Below are 17,576 nucleotides of genomic sequence, written 5' to 3'. Positions count from 1 at the left end.
GAACCAGTTCACATACCCGCCATTCAGTTTGAATTTGGACCGCACTGCACCAAACAGTCCATGCATGCCCACAGAAATGTCTACATTATGAACAAAAAGTATTAACTTAAGAACTGGTTGAGCTGACATGTCTTCTCCAAGAAGAATTCTGGGGTTGTGCTGAAGCTTTCTGTTCAGGTGTTGTATATGCCAGATTGTTTAACACAGATTAGTTATCTCTTTACACTCTTTAGCTACCCTGTTATACTCATGTTGACATAAAATAATAGACTTTATCTGTACAGGCAGTGATTGTTTCTTAAGAAATAAAAAGGTATGATAGGACTTTGGCTTATCTGGGAGTCGTCCTGTCTCCGAGCTGTTGCCTTCCCAGTCCAAATGTCTGGTAGCTGACTATATAGTTCGTCATGAGGATTAAGCAATCTGTACTTGCCCAGTGGCACTCTTTTCTGTATATTCCAGAGTTGAGGTCTGAAATTAAAAAAGGTTTGAGGCTGAGCTCTGTTGAGCATTCCTCAGTTAATTCCTGTTTTTGATGCATGCTTATGGATGGAGTAGGTATTCTAATATCTGTTGTTTCGGACAGGATTAATAGTTATTTCTGATTGGTTAATCCAGAGAAGAGTGTGTTTTTGTGTATGTGGCATTAAATTATCCCTAGCCCAGTCGCAGAACTACAATTTTCAGAACTCATTTGGAGGGGTGTGTGGAGGAAGAGGACCCAAATGGCTTACATCTCTAGTGTGGACATGCGTTTAAGGATTCCATTGTGTATTAATAGATGAGGGTTTGAAAATCCAGAAAGCAGTTTTAACTGAAAATTATATAGCACAAGCATGCCTTGGAGCAGAAACAGGCATCTTGGCCCTCCCTTTTTTAAATTCCCTAATTAAATAAATGAATTACCTTGAGCTAAATATTTGTGGGCTAGTTAAATCTTCACCTAGGAGACTAGGTATGCTCCTGGTCTTGGCTGCACCTTAAAGGACTCTTAGAGAAAAGGGAGTACTTCACTGGTGAATACAGTTTGTGTACTCTATCTTATAATTCTGCAGAAGTCAGAGGTGGATTGTTTTAGAATAAATGAGTTTTAGCAAGCAATATGAGATGTCAGTCCAAAGCACTCATTGAAGAGAGCTGGCCTTGTGGTAGCAAGCATGACTTGTCCCCTTTGCTAAATAGGGTCTGCCCCGGTTTGTGTTTTTAAAAGGGAAACTAAATGTCTGAGCACTGTAAGATATTCCCTTAGGGGATGGGTCCACTCTGGGAAGAGCACCTGCATGCTTGCATGCAGAAGGTTCCGAGTTCCCTCCCTGGCATCAACAAGATAGAGCTTGTAGAGACTCCTACTTGCAGGCTTGGAGAAGCCATTGCCAGTCTGTGCAGACAATACTGAGCTAGATGGACCAATACTCTGACTCGGTATAAGGCAGCTTCCTATATTCCTATGCTTCTATGACTAGGACTCAAGTAAGCCTATTTTTTTAAAAAAGCGGTGTATTATTCTCTCTCATAGTGGCTGTCACGTTCTGCAGCATAATATGGGCATTCTGCAGGTTTCTAAGGAAATGCTGGAGGTCTTTCTCAAGAGCACAATTTACTTAAAGCAGTACACCTGCACTTCAGGATTGCTGCTTTCATTTTTCCCAATATAAGTAGTGTTCCTGAAGTGTGGGTGCTGAAATATATATGCTCTCTTGCTCAAGATCTCCAGTACTTCCTTGGGAGCCTGCAGCAGCGCAGAATTGTCATCACTATGCTGTGGAACATGTTGGCCACTGTATTTATTTTTATTTATTTCTACATGAACAGAAATCTCAAGGCGATGAGCCAGTCTTTTAAAAATGCAACATTCTGTTCAGGTGTTATAAAAAGTGTATGCTGTACTCACATACAGTGACCCCAAGAGCACACTCTGAAACTCTGCCTTTGGGGTGATGTGCTCACAAGCTATGCATAAACACACTGTCCATTAGTACAGCATTTATCTCTGTAGACAATGGACAGCGGAGGCAGAGGTTCTAAGCATATTAGCGCAGGGCTTCATGGCACATACACATGGCACATACGCTTGAGGACACTTTGCGTGAGTACAGTATCCCTGCTTTTTATAGTGCCTGACCAGAGTTGAAACCATGCTATTAAAACTCAAGTCAATCAAAGCACAATGCTTTCAGAAAATGTTCCAGCTTGAACTGTGGTGAGTCTTAAGGGGAAGGAAGTAAAACAGTGGTGGGGCAGCCATTAAGAATGCCTCTCTCCATGCCCCTGCTGTTCCATGACATAGTGGGGGCACAGTTGAGATCTTAATGATTACAGGGAGACTCAGAGGAAATAGGATTGAGGGTCCAAGCCACTTGGGTCCAAGTCAAATATAGCTTTTTGAAGTGTCCTTGAATTGAAGGCAATTGAAACTAGAACACTGGGGTAAAGTACTTCAGGCTGTAGCAGTGAGGGTTAGTGGGGAACATAACCGGTGGTAAGTCTGTTACATACAATGAAAAGAAGGTGGGTTCCTTCTTTGTACCATCCTGGCCTCATCTTTTCTGTCCTCTGCAGCCATTTCACATTCAGATTCTTAATTGTAAATTCCAGGTCTTTCTAATGTCTGCCTAATCTGCATTAGGGTTGTTTCTTTTCTCTTTTTTGCTCTTGGTGCTGAAGAATTGTAGGAAGAGTATTGTGAAAGAACATCTGGTTAGAATTCTGGATGCTAAAACATTTTTTAAAAAATGTAGCTGGAATGTTAAATATTAACAACAAAGAGCCTCGTGGCATTTTAGAGACTTATCAATACACAGCATAAACTGCTGTGGCCCAGTGCTGCTGGATGGATGGGTCAGGGGGTGAGTGGATTTAACAAAAGGGGACGGGGTACTTTAACGAATGTGTTGCTGACATTTCTTGTCAAGCAGGGCAGCCTTCCCTAGAATACATATATATTGAAATTAATATTTCTACTCATTCCAAAAGCTTGAAGCTTAAAGCAGTTGTTTAAGATTATTAAACAGTTCTAGAAGTGTAGCCTCTCACTAATTATGCACATATGCAAATGTTGTTAATGGAAGTTAAGAAAAGAAGAAATTATGTTTGGAATCCCATGTATACTCCAGTCAGTGTAGGTTTTATGTTTATATTATGCATCCAGAAAATAGAAAGAGACAATGTGGGTAAGGTAGGGAAATGCCCTTCTATCAAGAGAGGAGCAGACTAACCCCAAAGTGCTCTCAGACCCCTCAGTCTAATGGGCTCAGATGTATAGTGCTGGGATTAGAAATGGGCTGCATCAAGGAAGATTCCCATAAACCAAATGTGTCCAGTGGTCAGCTTGTAAATTGGTCTGCAGCCAAAGCAGCACTTCCTCCTCCCCCCCCCCCGCTTCTCAACGTTCTCACTGTCCTGAAACCTTCCTGTGTTATGCTATATAGTTGCTAGTCTTGAACCTGAGTTCGTTATTGTTGTATTTGGAAGGTGAGGATAATTATGGAGAGTGGAAAGAAAACATATGTCTTCCCTCACCCTTTTCTCTTCTCTGAAACCAACCTCTATAGTGTAGGGAGTGGAGGTGGTTCTTGTTTTGTTTTTTTACAATTGTGTTTTTTCACACATGTAAACAAACATAAATATCTCTTATTAGTCAAGAACATACAAATGTATTTCATTAGTCAAGAAAAAAGCAAAAAACACAATTATATTTCAACTATATTAAATAATGAAAAGGTTGCAAATTATCTTGTATGTTGTTCCACCCCCAAGTCCTACTATGCTGCCTCATTGTGGTGGTGGTGGTGGTGGTGGTGAGGGGGTGTTCCTGGGAGGGATGAGCGAAGTACGGTGGGAGGTATACTCCCAGTAGGGTCACCCAAAGTGCGACAGTCATCCCAGCTGCCCAGCTAAAGTAAGCAGGCACCTATATTGGCCAGCAGCGATATAACAAAGTGCTGGAGGCAGACAATCCCTTCAGTGACAACGACAAAGGCATTGTTTCATACTGCGCGGGAGAAGGCAATGATAAACCACTCCTGTGTTTTACAAAAAAACCCCACATGGATAGACAGAATAGAATGATTGTCAATGTAGTGACAGATGATGGAACCTCAGGTCAGATGGGACTCAACATGCTACTGAGGAGGAGCTGAGGATCTCTCAGAATACCAATGGTGTTTATGGTGCGTTTAGACTAAAGCATTTTGAATGTCTAACAGCTGATGTTGCCATGCTGGGAAAGAAAATCCGAAGCGGCAAAGACAGAATTACAATGGGAACGTGGAACGTAAGAAGCATGAATACGGGAAAGCTCAACACAGTGAAAGGTGAAATGAATCGACTATAGATTGACATCTTGGGCATCAGTGAATTAAAATCGACTGGAATAGGACACTTTCAGTCAGAAAATCATGCCATTTACTATTCAGGACATGAATAGTAAGAAGGAATGGTGTTGCTTTCATAGGAAGGGTATAGCAATGACAGTACTTGAGTACAATGTAGTCAGTGACCAACTAATATCAATTAGATTTCATGGACAACTCTTTAACATGTCAATTTTTCAAGGCTATGCCCCAATGACTACTGCAGAAGAAGAGGAAGCTGATGAGTTTTATGCACAAGTTCAGTCTGAAATTGACAGAACATGTAAGCAAGATGTGCTGCTGGTGGTTGGAGACTGGAATGCCAAAGTTGGAAATGGAAAGGAGGAAAACACAGTTGGACTGTATGGCCTATGAAACAGAAATGAAGCAGGAGAAAGACTTATTAGTTTCTGCCAAGCCAATGATCTCTTCATTACTAACACATTCTTCAAACAACCAAAGCGGTGCCTATACACATGGACATCACTAGATGGAGTACACAGAAATCAAATTGATTACATTATTGGTGCAAGGAGGTGGAAGAGCTCAGTTATAACAGCAAAGACATGGCCGGGGGCCGATTGTGGAACCAATCACGAACATGTGCAAGTTCCAAGTCAAGCTAAAGCAGAAAAACAGAGCTATCAAGCTTCCACGATACAATTTTGAGAATGTGCCCCCATTTTCAGGGAGAACATCAGGAACCACTTTGAAGTTCTGAACCTCATTGATAAGGAACCAGAGGAACTGTGAAATGAAATCAAAGAAGTTGTTAAGGACAAATGTGAAAAGAGACAGAAACAGAAACAGACGAAAACAAAATGGATGACAGAACAGGCAGTGTAATTGTCAAGAAGAAGAGAGAAACCAAAGACAAGAAAGATAAAGACCTCACAAAGGAACTTAATACGGAATTTCAGAAAGCTGTTAGAAAAGACAAGGAACAATACTACAATGATATCTATAAAGACCTTGAGGATGGAAATAGACATGGAGAAACAAGGGAAGTTTTCCAAAATATCTCTGAACTCAGAAGGAGGTTCCAACCTCGAATTGGTATGTTAAGGGATGCCAGAGGACAGATAGTAACTGATTCAGAGAAGATCAAACAGAGATGGAAGGAGTATACTGAAAATCTGTTCAGCAGGGACTTCGACATCCAAGATACTCTAGAAAATATTCCCTACTTACAATAACTTCTAGTATGGGAAGATGAAGTTAGATCAGCACTCCAGTCATTATTAAGTCGGAAGGCTACAGAAATTGATGGAATAGCTACAGAAATATGGCAGGCAACAGAAGAAGAGCCCTTCTTCTGCACAGAAGGAATTGGGAGAACAAATGGAGAGAGGTACAATTAAAAATAGATATGGTTTTTAAGAACAGTGTCAAATTCTAAAGTAACAACTCTATACATGGAGCTAAAATGTAATGTCAAATATCAAATTCTCAGATGCTAGCATACAATTTATTGACGGCCAAGTGCCTGAAATTCTCCAACCCTCACTGAGTAAATATAACCTGAAAAGAGAGGAAGTGGATGGACAGAAAAGAGAGTGAGAATGACAGGAAATGCAAAATGGAGAAAAGAGATTGTTGCATTTCAGTGGGTAGAGAGTTGGCTTTGAGCAGGACCTGAATTCAGATTCCCATGCCCATGGGCTCTCAGCCTAACTTGCTCCACTTTATACAATATGTGTACAAATAGTGACTTGGCTCACAGGCCTAATGCAAGGATGAAAAAAGATTGTGAAAAATATTGTGCACTCAAAGTACTATCAAAATTATGATAATTGTAATACTAGTGTTGGAGTTAAATGGAGTTAAGGCAAAGAGACACCTTTTACCGTGGTGATTCTCTTTATTTAGCAGGGGGAGAGTAACTGGCCCTATCCACCCCCAGCACAGTATCTCCAGCGACTGTTGCTGGTGTCTATCTTATGTTTCTTTTTAGATTGTGAGCCCTTTGGGGACAGGGAGCCAACTTATTTATTAATTATTTCTCTGTGTAAACCGCCCTGAGCTATTTTTGGAAGGGTGGTATAGAAATTGAAATAATAATAATAATAATAATAATAATAATAATAATAATAATAATAATAATGCCTGCCAACCATGTTCAAATTATTAACTGGAATAATAGCAGATGAAGTGATGCAACACTTATTAACTAACAAACAGCTTCCAGTTGAACAGAAAGGAAATTGCCCGAACACCAGAGGCACAAAAGACCAGCTGCTGATTGACAAAATGATTTTAGAAAACTGCAAGAGAAGAAAAACCAATCTAAGTGTTGCATGGATTGACTACAAGAAAGCCTTCGATTCATTGCCTCACACATGGATACTAAAATGTTTAGAAACAACTGGTGTCAGCAAAAACATTCAGATATTTATTTAAAAAGCAATGAGCATGTGGAGTACACAGTTAAAAATCAATGGCGAGGCACTTGGACAGGTTAGCATTAGAAGAGGCATTTTCCAAGGGGACTCACTATCCCCTCTATTGTTTGTAATCGCCATGACCCCACTTTCACAAATACTAAACAAAACAGGCCTCGGATACCAAACATCTAAAACATCAAGTAAAATCAACCATCTGCTGTACATGGACGATCTGAAGTTGTATGGAAAGTCCCAGTCAGAAATCGAATCACTGCTAAACACTGTCCGTATATTCAGTAGCGATATAGCAATGGAGTTTGGACTAGACAAGTATGCTGAATTAATAATGAACAGAGGGAAAATAACTAAAACAGAAGGAATAGAACTGCCCAATGGAAGCAAGATCAAGAACCTGGAAGAGAAAGAACCTTACAAATACTTGGGCTTTCTCCAGGCTGATAACATCGCACACACTGAAGTTAAAAGAAAAATGGGAAGTGAATACATCAGGAGAGTTAGAAAAATCCTCAAGTCCAAACTCAATGGCGGGAACACCATACAAGCCATAAACACCTGGGCTATACCTGTTATCAGATACACTGCAGGAATAATAGACTGGACCCAGGCAGAGCTAGAGACGCTAGATGGTAAGACCAGGAAAATCATGACCATCAATCATGCTCTGCACCCCCGCAGTGATGTCGATAGGCTATACCTTCCTTGCAGCTCAGGTGGAAGAGGAATGCTGCAAGTCCATCAAACAGTAGAGGAGGAGAAAAGAGGCCTTGAAAAATATATCAAGGACAGTGAAGAAGATGCACTTCAAATGGTCAACAATGCGAAACTATTCAACACCAATGAAAGAAAGCAGGCCTACAAGAAAGAACAAGTCAAGAACCGAGCAGAAAAATGGAAAAAGAAGCCCCTGCATGGTCAATATTTGCACAATATAAGTGGAAAATCAGACATCACCAAGACCTGGCAATGGCTTAAGAATGGCAACTTGAAGAAAGAAACAGAGGGTTTAATACTGGCTGCACAAGAACAAGCACTAAGAACAAATGCAATAAGATCAAAAGTAGAAAAATCCACAACAAACAGCAAGTGCCGCCTTTGTAAAGAAGCAGATGAAACAGTGGACCACCTAATCAGCTGTTGTAAAAAGATCGCACAGACTGACTACAAACAAAAGCATTACAAGGTAGCAGGGATGGTACACTGGAACATCTGCAACAAATACATGCTACCTGTAGCCAAAAATTGGTGGGACCATAAAATTGAAAACGTTGTAGAAAATGAAGATGCAAAAATATTATGGGACTTCCGACTACAAACAGACAAACATCTGCCACACAATACACCAGATATAACTGTAGTTGAGAAGAAAGAAAAACAAGTTAAAATAATCGACATAGCAATACCAGGGGATAGCAGAATAGAAGAAAAAGAAATAGAGAAAATCACCAAATACAAAGATCTACAAATTGAAATTGAAAGGCTGTGGCAGAAGAAGACCAAAATAATCCCAGTGGTAATTGGTGCCCTAGGTGCAATTCCAAAACAACTTGAAGAGCACCTCAACACCATAGGGGCCACAGAAATTACCATCAGCCAATTACAAAAAGCAACTTTACTGGGAACAGCCTATATTTTGCGATGATATCTATAATAACAGCAGCAACATTGATACTAAAATCCAGCCATCCCAGGTCCTTGGGAAGGACTCAATGTCTGTATAAAACAAACCAGTCAATAACACCTGTCTGACTGTGTAAACAATAATAATAATAATTAATAATGATGATGTAAGAAGTGGCATGCCAAGGTCGCTGAGCGAAGGGTGCATCACCGCCTAGGCTCACCACTGTTAGAATTAAATAATGTAAGAGTTTGGTTGGATTAAATGTGATTAGATTATGGTTCAAGTGAGCTTGGCTAGGCTCAGCTAAAGCATCTGGTTCAGATGATTAGGTCCAATTCAGGTAATGTTACCTATTGATCCCAGGCAGTAATGAAGTCTTGGCAAGCTGTTCCCAGAATGCCCCAAGTAAAGAAAAGTGCTTAGTTTATTCTGCTAAAGCTTTATTCGATAGTGGTGCAGCGGGGAAATGCTTGACTAAGAAGCAGAAGGTTGTCGGTTCGAATCCCCGCTGCTACTATAATGGGCAGCAGCGATATAGGAAGATGCTGAAAGGCATCATCTCATAATGTGCAGGAGGAGGCAATGGTAAACCCCTCCTGTATTCTACCAAAGAAAACCACAGGGCTCTGTGGGCGCCAGGAGTGTAAATTGACTTGACGGTACACTTTACCTTTACCACTAACACCATTCAAGTGTGATGCAACAAGCCAACTGGTAGGGACTGACAGATCCTATGTCAGAGATCCAGTCAGACCCCGAACAATCTAATACAATTTTTTTTAATAAACGTTAATGACTATAGTCGTTTACTGCTTTCCAATTGGATTTCCCTTGCTTATGCACATTACATGATCAGCCCCCCAGGAATGTATGCACCATGTCAATGTACAGGAAGCTGTGGTTCCTTGTTTTTATGCCTCTATGATGAAACCCTCCTCACATTGTCAGTATCAGCCTAAGTTACTCCGCATCTCGGCAGCTTCTGACTGACAGACATCTGTAAGACTCTTAGGACAAAAGGCCTTCTATGTTATGCTGCAAGCAGATCCTGTGCTAAAGTTTGGTCAAGCTAAAACTCTTCATATTAATGCTTATTAATAGCTATCACTAATATGCTTCTAATAATCAGAAACTGTGCAATTAAAACCTCCAACTTGTCTTTCACAGGAGAGCTACTCTCTAATATCTAATAAGTGAGTGGAATATTTTGGAATTAATAGATTTTTATGGCCTGAGTAAAAACAGCCAGGGGTTTGACTGACTCCTGGCCTCTGAAAGGAAGCAGTGGGCGTGCTGCTGAGAACTACAGGTAATGGAGTCCAAACACAGTTGGATATTTTTAGGGGTGAGGGCAAGTTGTTGTGAAGACTGACCAAAGGCCCTGCTGAATGGGGCTACCTGTATGTTGTGTTTTTGCTATTGTTTTTAAAGAAATACTAAAGGGTGTGTTTCTTGGGTTATTGATGCTAAGAGAGACAGCACTTTATGGTTCAGTGCTGTAAGGGCACAGCTGAAAAAGGCAAAAAGTGTAATGGAGAAAGTTCCCCTCAGATCGTTCCCACTCTGAGGAAAGTTGCATTTTAGGCTATTGTTGAAATTTTAAACTTTTCTGTAGTTATTTTTGGGGCTTGGCCACCCTTTAACTATGCACAAGTTTTGTTAGATCATAAAAGCAGGAGAAGCAAGTCTGAAAAAAGAAGAAGCCAGTATTTTGTATCTTTGCCATCCCTTCCTCAGGTAACTAGCTATTGTTTCTTCCCAGCAAAAGCTTCTGAAACCTGCAGGGCTGTAATTTTCTATGGTCTCCTGCAAGTTGTAATTTTCTAACTTCAGTCGTCTGCCTGTTTTTAGAGTAAGCTGATCTTTTCTTGGTCGTAGGCAAAAATCCTCTATGGTCTGGATGGCTTCCTGTAACCTTATGGTTTATACAGCCACAGAGCTAGGAAGATGGAGAGGTCTCGGAACGGCTAACCCTTCCCAGAATTTTCCATGTTTGCCTTTGTTTGGGGAGTGCTGGCACCTCCTTCTCTTTCTGTAGCTACTCAGGCTTCAGGATCTTGACAGTGGTTAACTTTTAAAAACAGAGGTACTGGAAGCCACACCTTGTGGAAACCCTGTCCCTAAAACTGGAAGCATAGCAGGAGTTTGGTTCCATTTAAGGCCTGGGTCTTGAGGCCGTCTGTATATTTATTTCTCCTGGGTGTGCCTTCGAATGTACGTCCCGGCACCCAGCCTGATTGGCTGTGCGGCGGAGGCGCCTGATTGGCTGGTGCACCCAGGAGAATTGGCCAGCGGTGGGCCAGGCCGCGGCGACAGTGGTGGCGGGTCCGGCCCAGCCGTGGAGGTGAGGTGAGGCGGCGGGCCTGGCCGTGGAGGTTGGCAAGTGGTGGCAGCGGGTCACGGAGGCGGCACTTGGCGTGGCGGGCGCAGCTGCAAAGGCGGCATTCGGCCCAGCGGCACCAGGCTGGGGGATGCTGGGGTGGGAGGGAACCGGGCAGAAGGACTTCCCTGTTCACTGCCCAGGAGGAGGAGCGGCGGCGGTGGCGGGGCCCTCCTTGACTGCCCGCGGCCCAGTAAGAAGAGTAAAATGGGGAGGAGGGGAGGGGAGGGCAAGAGAGCGGGGGAGGGCAAGAGAATGGGGGGAGGGGGAGGGCAAGAGAGCGGGGGGAGGGGGGAGGGGGAAGGCAAGAGGGGAGGGAAAGAGAGCAGAGAGCAGGGGGGAGGGGGAGGGCAAGAGTGTGGGGGAGGGGGAGGGGAGGGCAAGAGAGGGGAGGGCAAGAGAGTGTGGGGCAGGGGGGAGGGTGAAGGCAAGAGAGCATGGGGAGGGGGAGGGCAAGAGAGCAGAGAGCATGGGAGAGGGAGAGGGCAAGAGGGGAGGGGGAGGAGGGCAAGAGAGCAGGGTGAGGGCAAGAGAGCATGGGGCAGGGGGGAGGGCAAGAGAGCGTGGGGAGGGGGAGGTCAAGAGAGAGGGGGCAGGGGGAGGGCAAGAGAGCGTGGTGGGGAGGGCAAGAGAGTGGGGCAGGGGGAGGGGGAGGGCAAGAGAGGGGGGAGGGGAGGGCAAGAGAGAGGGGCAGGGGGAGAGGGGAAGGGCAGGAGAGAGAAGCAGGAGGGAAGGCAGGAGAGACTGGGGCAGAGAGGGCAGGAGAGACTGGGGCAGGAGGTAGGAAGGGGAGGGAGGGCAAGAGAGAGTGGGGCAGGAAGGAGAGGAGGGAGCAAGAGAGTGGGGCGGGAGGGGAAGAGGGGCAAGAGTGTGGGGTGGGATGGAGGGGGAGAGAGAGTGGGACAGGAGGCGGGGGGAACAGCCGGCCCCAAATTGCGCACAGATGCTCTGTGTGGGTTGGCTAGTACTAAGAATTTTGCTTAAAAGGTCAATTCAGTGCAAAAAGGCAATTGGCAAGGTTAGGGACTGTTAGGAAAGGAGTTTGAAAATAAAACTGCAAGTAAAGTGTCGCCATGCAAGAATACATTTCTTCACATTCAGAATATTGTACTGTATGCTAATCTGTGAGGTTGGCTGCCTCACCTCAAAAAGGTTTTAGTAGTTTCTAAAACCTTTTAAAGTGTCCCTTGCCATCCTTGCAGACTGGCTGGCTTGCTTGCTTATTTTGTTTTGTTTTGTTTTGTTATTTTGTTTTGTTTTGTTTTATGTTTTGTTCATTCAGTTTATATACCACCCTTCCTAAAGAGGCTCAATGCAGTTTACCTTAAAATCACATAATAAAGTTAAAACACACACACATTTAAACCAGATTCAAATTAAAACTAGATATCAAAGCCAGGCTAAAAAGATGAGTCTTTTTTATTCTTATTTACTATTTACTACAGCAGCTATTTACTACAGATATATGCCTTTTTAATTCAGATCTCTCCAAATCTAAGCACCATTCCACATTGTATCTGTTTTGTGTTTTGGACATAGTTCTGTGGTTTGCAGGGATTGATATTTGAGAGGTTGTGGGAAGGATGGTCCTGTGGCAGCGAGTTGTACTAAATGCCTTTTGAAATTACATTTTCTGTGATCTTTATGATTCTTTGACTTTGTTTTTCTTAGGTTCTGGGATATTTCTCATCTATAGTGGTGGGCTGCAGGGATGCTTGGAGACAAAGGACTCTCTGGTGAAAATTTCCAAGACTTGCAACACCAGCAGCCCAGCTCAGAAGTGGAAATGGGTCTCTCGGAACCGGATTTTCAATATTGGAGCCATGCAGTGCTTGGGGGTCTCTTGGAAATCTGCAAATATCAGCACAGCGATCCATGCATTGGCCACCTATGAATGTGATCGTGAGTCTGTCAATATGCGGTGGAACTGCCGGAGCCTTGGAGACCAGCTTTCCCAGTATTTGAACTCCAGGCTAGGGAACTGGTCACTGACACCAGCAGAGAGAGGTGACCAGGCCCGTGGAGGCCAGTGGAAGGTCTATGGCCAAGATGAAGATTTATGCTCCAAGCCATACTCTGGTAAAGCCTACATGAGTGAACTGGAACTTGATCTTGTCATTTTGTGATGTTGCTGGCATTGTGTATATTCCATGGCATTGTTGTAAAAGTTAAGAATTGAATAGCCTTCATGGAATATGGCATCTTGAGAACTAACACTTTTTTAAAAAAGTCACTAGTTCCCATGCCTCCATAAGAATATTAAAACTTCCTTGCAAGATCAGAATATCTAGTCACACACTGAGGTCATGCACACAGTCAAAAACTATGTTCTACCCAGGTTTGCGAGCTGTATGTGCTCCCAATTTTCTGTTGTGTGGAAGCATGGTTAAAGGGAAACCTGGATAGAAATAATTGTGTGGAAACAATGTAAGAGGAAAACCTGGCTAGCTTTTCCTCTTGCATTGCTTCCACACAAACAGTTCTACCCAGGTTTTCCTCTTTATCTTGCTTCCACACAACTGAAAATTGGGAGAACACACAGCTCCCAAACCCGGGTAGAATACTGTTTTTGACTGTGTTAATAATGTTGCCGTGTCTCCCAGAAACCAGCCAATTGCCTTTGGAGCTCACAAGCAGCGCATGATGGTCATAGGCATCCTGTGCTGCTTGACCTCTGCGACTGGTAGTTGGAGCTATACAGCCCCTTAACATGGTACTAGTAATTAGGGATGTGCACAGACCGCGGAGGCGCAGTCTGACGCCGGTATGTGTGTGTTGCTTTAAGGGCAGGGGGGTTGTACTTACCCCTCCCACCGCTTTTCCTCCTCCGGCACTCCAGTTTTCAGCAAAATCTTTGGGGCGGCAGCAGTCCTCTCTGCCGCCCCTGCCCCCTTGTTGTTGGCCAAATGAAGAAGTAACACGCGCGCATGTGCCCGCCGCTGTGTGCGCCACCGATATATGCACATCACAGTGACGTGCGTGACGCATGCGGTGGCAGCGGGCGCATGTGCGCGTGTTACTTGCGCATTTTGCCAACAACAAGGGGGCAGGGGCGGCAGGGAGGACCACTGCCGCCCCGAAGATTTTGCTGAAAACTGGAGCGCGGGAGGGGTAAGTACAACCCCTCCGCCCTTAAAGAAGCGCCCCCCTCGGTGATGGGCCACCGGACTGCCAGACCAGCGAACCGGTTCGCAGGCCTCCAACATGGCCTGCGAACCGGTTCGTGCACATCCCTACTAGCAATCATGGCTAATAGCTTTCGATTAACCTGCCCTCTATTAATGTATTTAAGATGTAGTCTATGTTAATGACTGCAACAGCAACTTGCAGCAATTAATTTAATAAGTTGCCTATACATTGCATAGAGAAAGATGACTTCTTGTCCACCATGTGCCTAGTCAGTTTAGTTATATGACCCAGAGCTCTACTGCATTGTAATTTCTGGTTCTGGTGTTGTAATCTATGGCTCCACAGAATTATTATTTATTAATTATTATTAATTACATTTATATCCCGCTCTTCTTCCAAGGAGCCAGAGCAGTGTACATGGTTATGTTTATCCTCACAACAACCCTGTGAGGTAGGTTAGGCTGAGAGATATACAACTGGCCCAGAATCACCCAGTGAGTTTCATGGCTGAATGGGGATTTGGTCTCCTGGTCCTAGTCCAACACTCTAACCACTATACCACACAAAAGATGATCTTAGAAATATTTCCATTCCTCTCTTACTGCTTTCCTTGCCCAAACAAACAAAAACACCCCAAATTATTTCCAAATTATTTGAAAACTGAAATAAAATAAGTATAATACATTGTCACATAATTCAATAACTCTATGAAACACTGATATGTATTTTTATAATAAAAATATACCCATTGAATGCTAAAGGGTTTTGTGCTTTACTTAGCAATTGTACTGCTAATCTACTCAAACAATAGTTTAGAAAACAAATATGGATTATCCACTTAAATTCCGATTATGAATGTCAGCACATCCAAAATTCTAAAATCCCAACTGTCTCTTTTGTAAGGTTTATCCCACTTCTCCAAAGCCAAGCCAAACAAAAAAGTTTCATAGATGGATAGTTGTATAGAATCCAGAAGATGGATTTGGATTTTGCCTGTGTTCCAAAATGATCACTAAGCTCCTATTTGTATTTCAGTGTTTAAACTATACCTTAAAATTCCATTTTCCTAAAGACTGTGGAAGCTCCAAAGCCACCAACCACAATTCATTTGGAGCAGCTCTGAAATTCAGACACCAGCTTCAACTCTTAGTAGAGGCAACTATGTCCTTATGATCCCAACTGCATGGTGCAATTAGAGTTATAATGACTCTGTCACTAGATCTGTGTGTATTCTGTGGTTCTAGAGTTGCATCATGCAAGTGAAAAATAATTATTTGACGCAGAACTCAATATTCAGAGAACTGTCACTTCTGTTAGAAAATAAAAGGACATTTATTGCTGTTAAGATGGCAAAGAGATCACCAGAAATATATGGACAGTGCCTGGTGAAATCTTAGAAGCCAGAAAGAAGGCTGAGCAGAATTACCTTAGGGCCTAGAGTGGTGCTTTGGTTCTTTTTACTTGTCTCCAGAACAAGCAATTGAATGTACATTTGCTTAATTTGAAAAAAATTATTCAGGTTACAGAACTCAGTTTTCCTTGATGCAGAATTTAGGCTACCTTGATGCAGAATTTCTGTGTCTAGTTTGTTGATGCAGAGTGCACATAGCCCTGTTGCATGAAATGAAGCAACATAGAACTATTATGTCATGTTGACTGGAGAAATCCGCCATCTGAAATGTGTCTTAGATTAACTTGAAGCCAGGAAATGCTGAGGGCACATTTGGCCAAAGGGAGGAACTCGCTGGATCTCACGCAGGTTGCTGGACTGTACAGTGCCAAGGTCAAATGATAAGCATTCCCTTTTCCTCATAGAGGAAGGCAAGTATGAACCATAGTTTTCTCACTTTTTCTTCCTTCCTCCAGAAATTTACACCATCCAAGGCAACTCTCATGGGAAGCCCTGCACCATCCCCTTCAAGTATGATAACCAGTGGTTCTATGATTGTACCAGCATGGGTCGCGAAGATGGTCACCTCTGGTGTGCCACTACACAAGATTATGGCAAAGACGAGAGATGGGGGTTCTGCCCCATTAAGAGTAAGTTGCTTCCATGTGGTATGGAATCTCCGGCTCTGGCAGGGCCTCAGCTTAGTACTAACCACCTAGCTATGAGAGTGAAGATGTTGTTGTGTCTACTGAATTCAGTTGGGAAAAGTCCTCTTTTGCTAGGCCCCATGAGAAGTTTGTTTCATTTTACTTTTGTTCCTTGGGTCCTTAGCCTTTAGGGCTGTGGCGGTTTGAACTTCCCGGCCACTCATGCCCCTGGACACTGTATACATTCTCCACCCCACCAGTCTCATTATTGTTCCTTTCCAACCAGTTTCCACCTGCTCTCCTGCTACCTAGACCACTGCCCCTTCAGTCCCCTTTCTCATCCATCTTGTATTTATACCCTACTTCTCACCAAGAGTGCACAAGTCTTGTATGTAGGTTTTCCCCTGGTGACTTGGCCATCATCTCTTCTGGCAGCTATAATTTTCCAGTATTCTGTGACTGACCTTTCCCCCTCAACAGCTAGAATATTGGTGAATATTCTGTTCCATCACAGCCATTCAGGCAGTGTCTGAGGGCAAGGGACTAAGAGGTAGCTTTTACCATGATATAACCTAACCTAACCTAACCTAACCTAACCTAACCTAACCTAACCTAAGCAGCAGGTACCATAATGGGTTTGTGCCATGAGATCTAAGCATGAGATTTCCCCCTGATGTTAGCCAATGGTGTGGAAACTGGTTTTGTACATATTGCCAGGTGGGTTTTCATTATGTGAAAGGTCATCTCAATTTGAATTCCATCACTTTAATGTATAGTTGACTCCTTTGGGGTCACAATGAGAGCTATACATATCTCTATGAGTGGGGAACTTTACTTACTTAATATGATACTTTGTATGCTTGGAACTATAGTCTGCCCTTCTAGGGTATCTCTAGGGCTAAGTGTGTTACATATCCCAACATTAAATTAAATTAAACAATATTAAAAATGGCACCCTTCTTTTTGCAGAAAGCTCACAGTTAGAATGATCAGTGCATAAGGAAGAGCTGTCTTGAGAAAGCCATGCCTGTTCCACCCATTCCCAAGTAACCCTTTACCTATACTTGTCCCCACACCACATTATATTCCCTCTTTTTCATTAAGATCAACCTGCACTTTCCCCCAGTAACATTGCATGGTGGACAGCTTGTTGAAAGTGTCGACTCAATGTGCGCCAGCTGTGAAAAAGGCCAGTTCCATGCTAGGGATCATTAGGAAGGGGATTGAAAATAAAACAGCTAATATTATAATGCCCTTATACAAAACTATGGTGCGACCACACTTGGAGTACTGCATACAATTCTGGTCACCACATCTAAAAATGGACATTGTTGAACTGGAAAAGGTGCAGAAGAGGGCAACCAAGATGATCAGGGGCCTAGAGCACCTTTCTTATGAGGCAAGACTACAACACCTGGGGCTTTTTCGTTTAGAAAAAAGACGACTGCGGGGAGACATGATTGAGGTCTATAAAATCATGCATGGTGTGGAGAAAGTGGATAGAGAGAAATTATTCTCCCTCTCACATAACACTAGAACCAGGGGTCATCCCATGAAACTGATTGCCGGGAAATCCAGGACCAATAAACGGAAGTACTTTTTCACACAACGCATAATCCACTTGTGGAATTCTCTGCCACAAGATGTAGTGA

General features: G+C 43.1%; 1 protein-coding gene across 4 annotated transcripts in view; it reads left to right on the top strand.

Moving 5' to 3' along the window:
- Nucleotides 1-17,576, top strand: part of MRC2 (mannose receptor C type 2) — a 98,969-nt gene that overhangs the window by 14,248 nt on the left and 67,145 nt on the right. For 3 of the 4 annotated variants that reach the window (XM_053262994.1, XM_053262993.1, XM_053262995.1), the window contains exons 2-3: nucleotides 12,430-12,837; nucleotides 15,754-15,927. In XM_053262994.1, the coding sequence (XP_053118969.1) occupies nucleotides 12,430-12,837; nucleotides 15,754-15,927 (582 nt within the window). Of the gene's footprint in view, nucleotides 1-9,604; nucleotides 9,688-12,429; nucleotides 12,838-15,753; nucleotides 15,928-17,576 lie in introns of those variants that run through there. The other variant, XM_053262996.1, reaches the window with a different exon arrangement.

This window comes from Hemicordylus capensis, chromosome 6, assembly GCF_027244095.1.
Source record: "Hemicordylus capensis ecotype Gifberg chromosome 6, rHemCap1.1.pri, whole genome shotgun sequence".
In the NCBI taxonomy this organism is placed as follows: domain Eukaryota; kingdom Metazoa; phylum Chordata; class Lepidosauria; order Squamata; family Cordylidae; genus Hemicordylus; species Hemicordylus capensis.
Note: the sequence above shows the minus strand (reverse complement) of the source record. Positions and strands in the feature narration are given on the sequence as shown.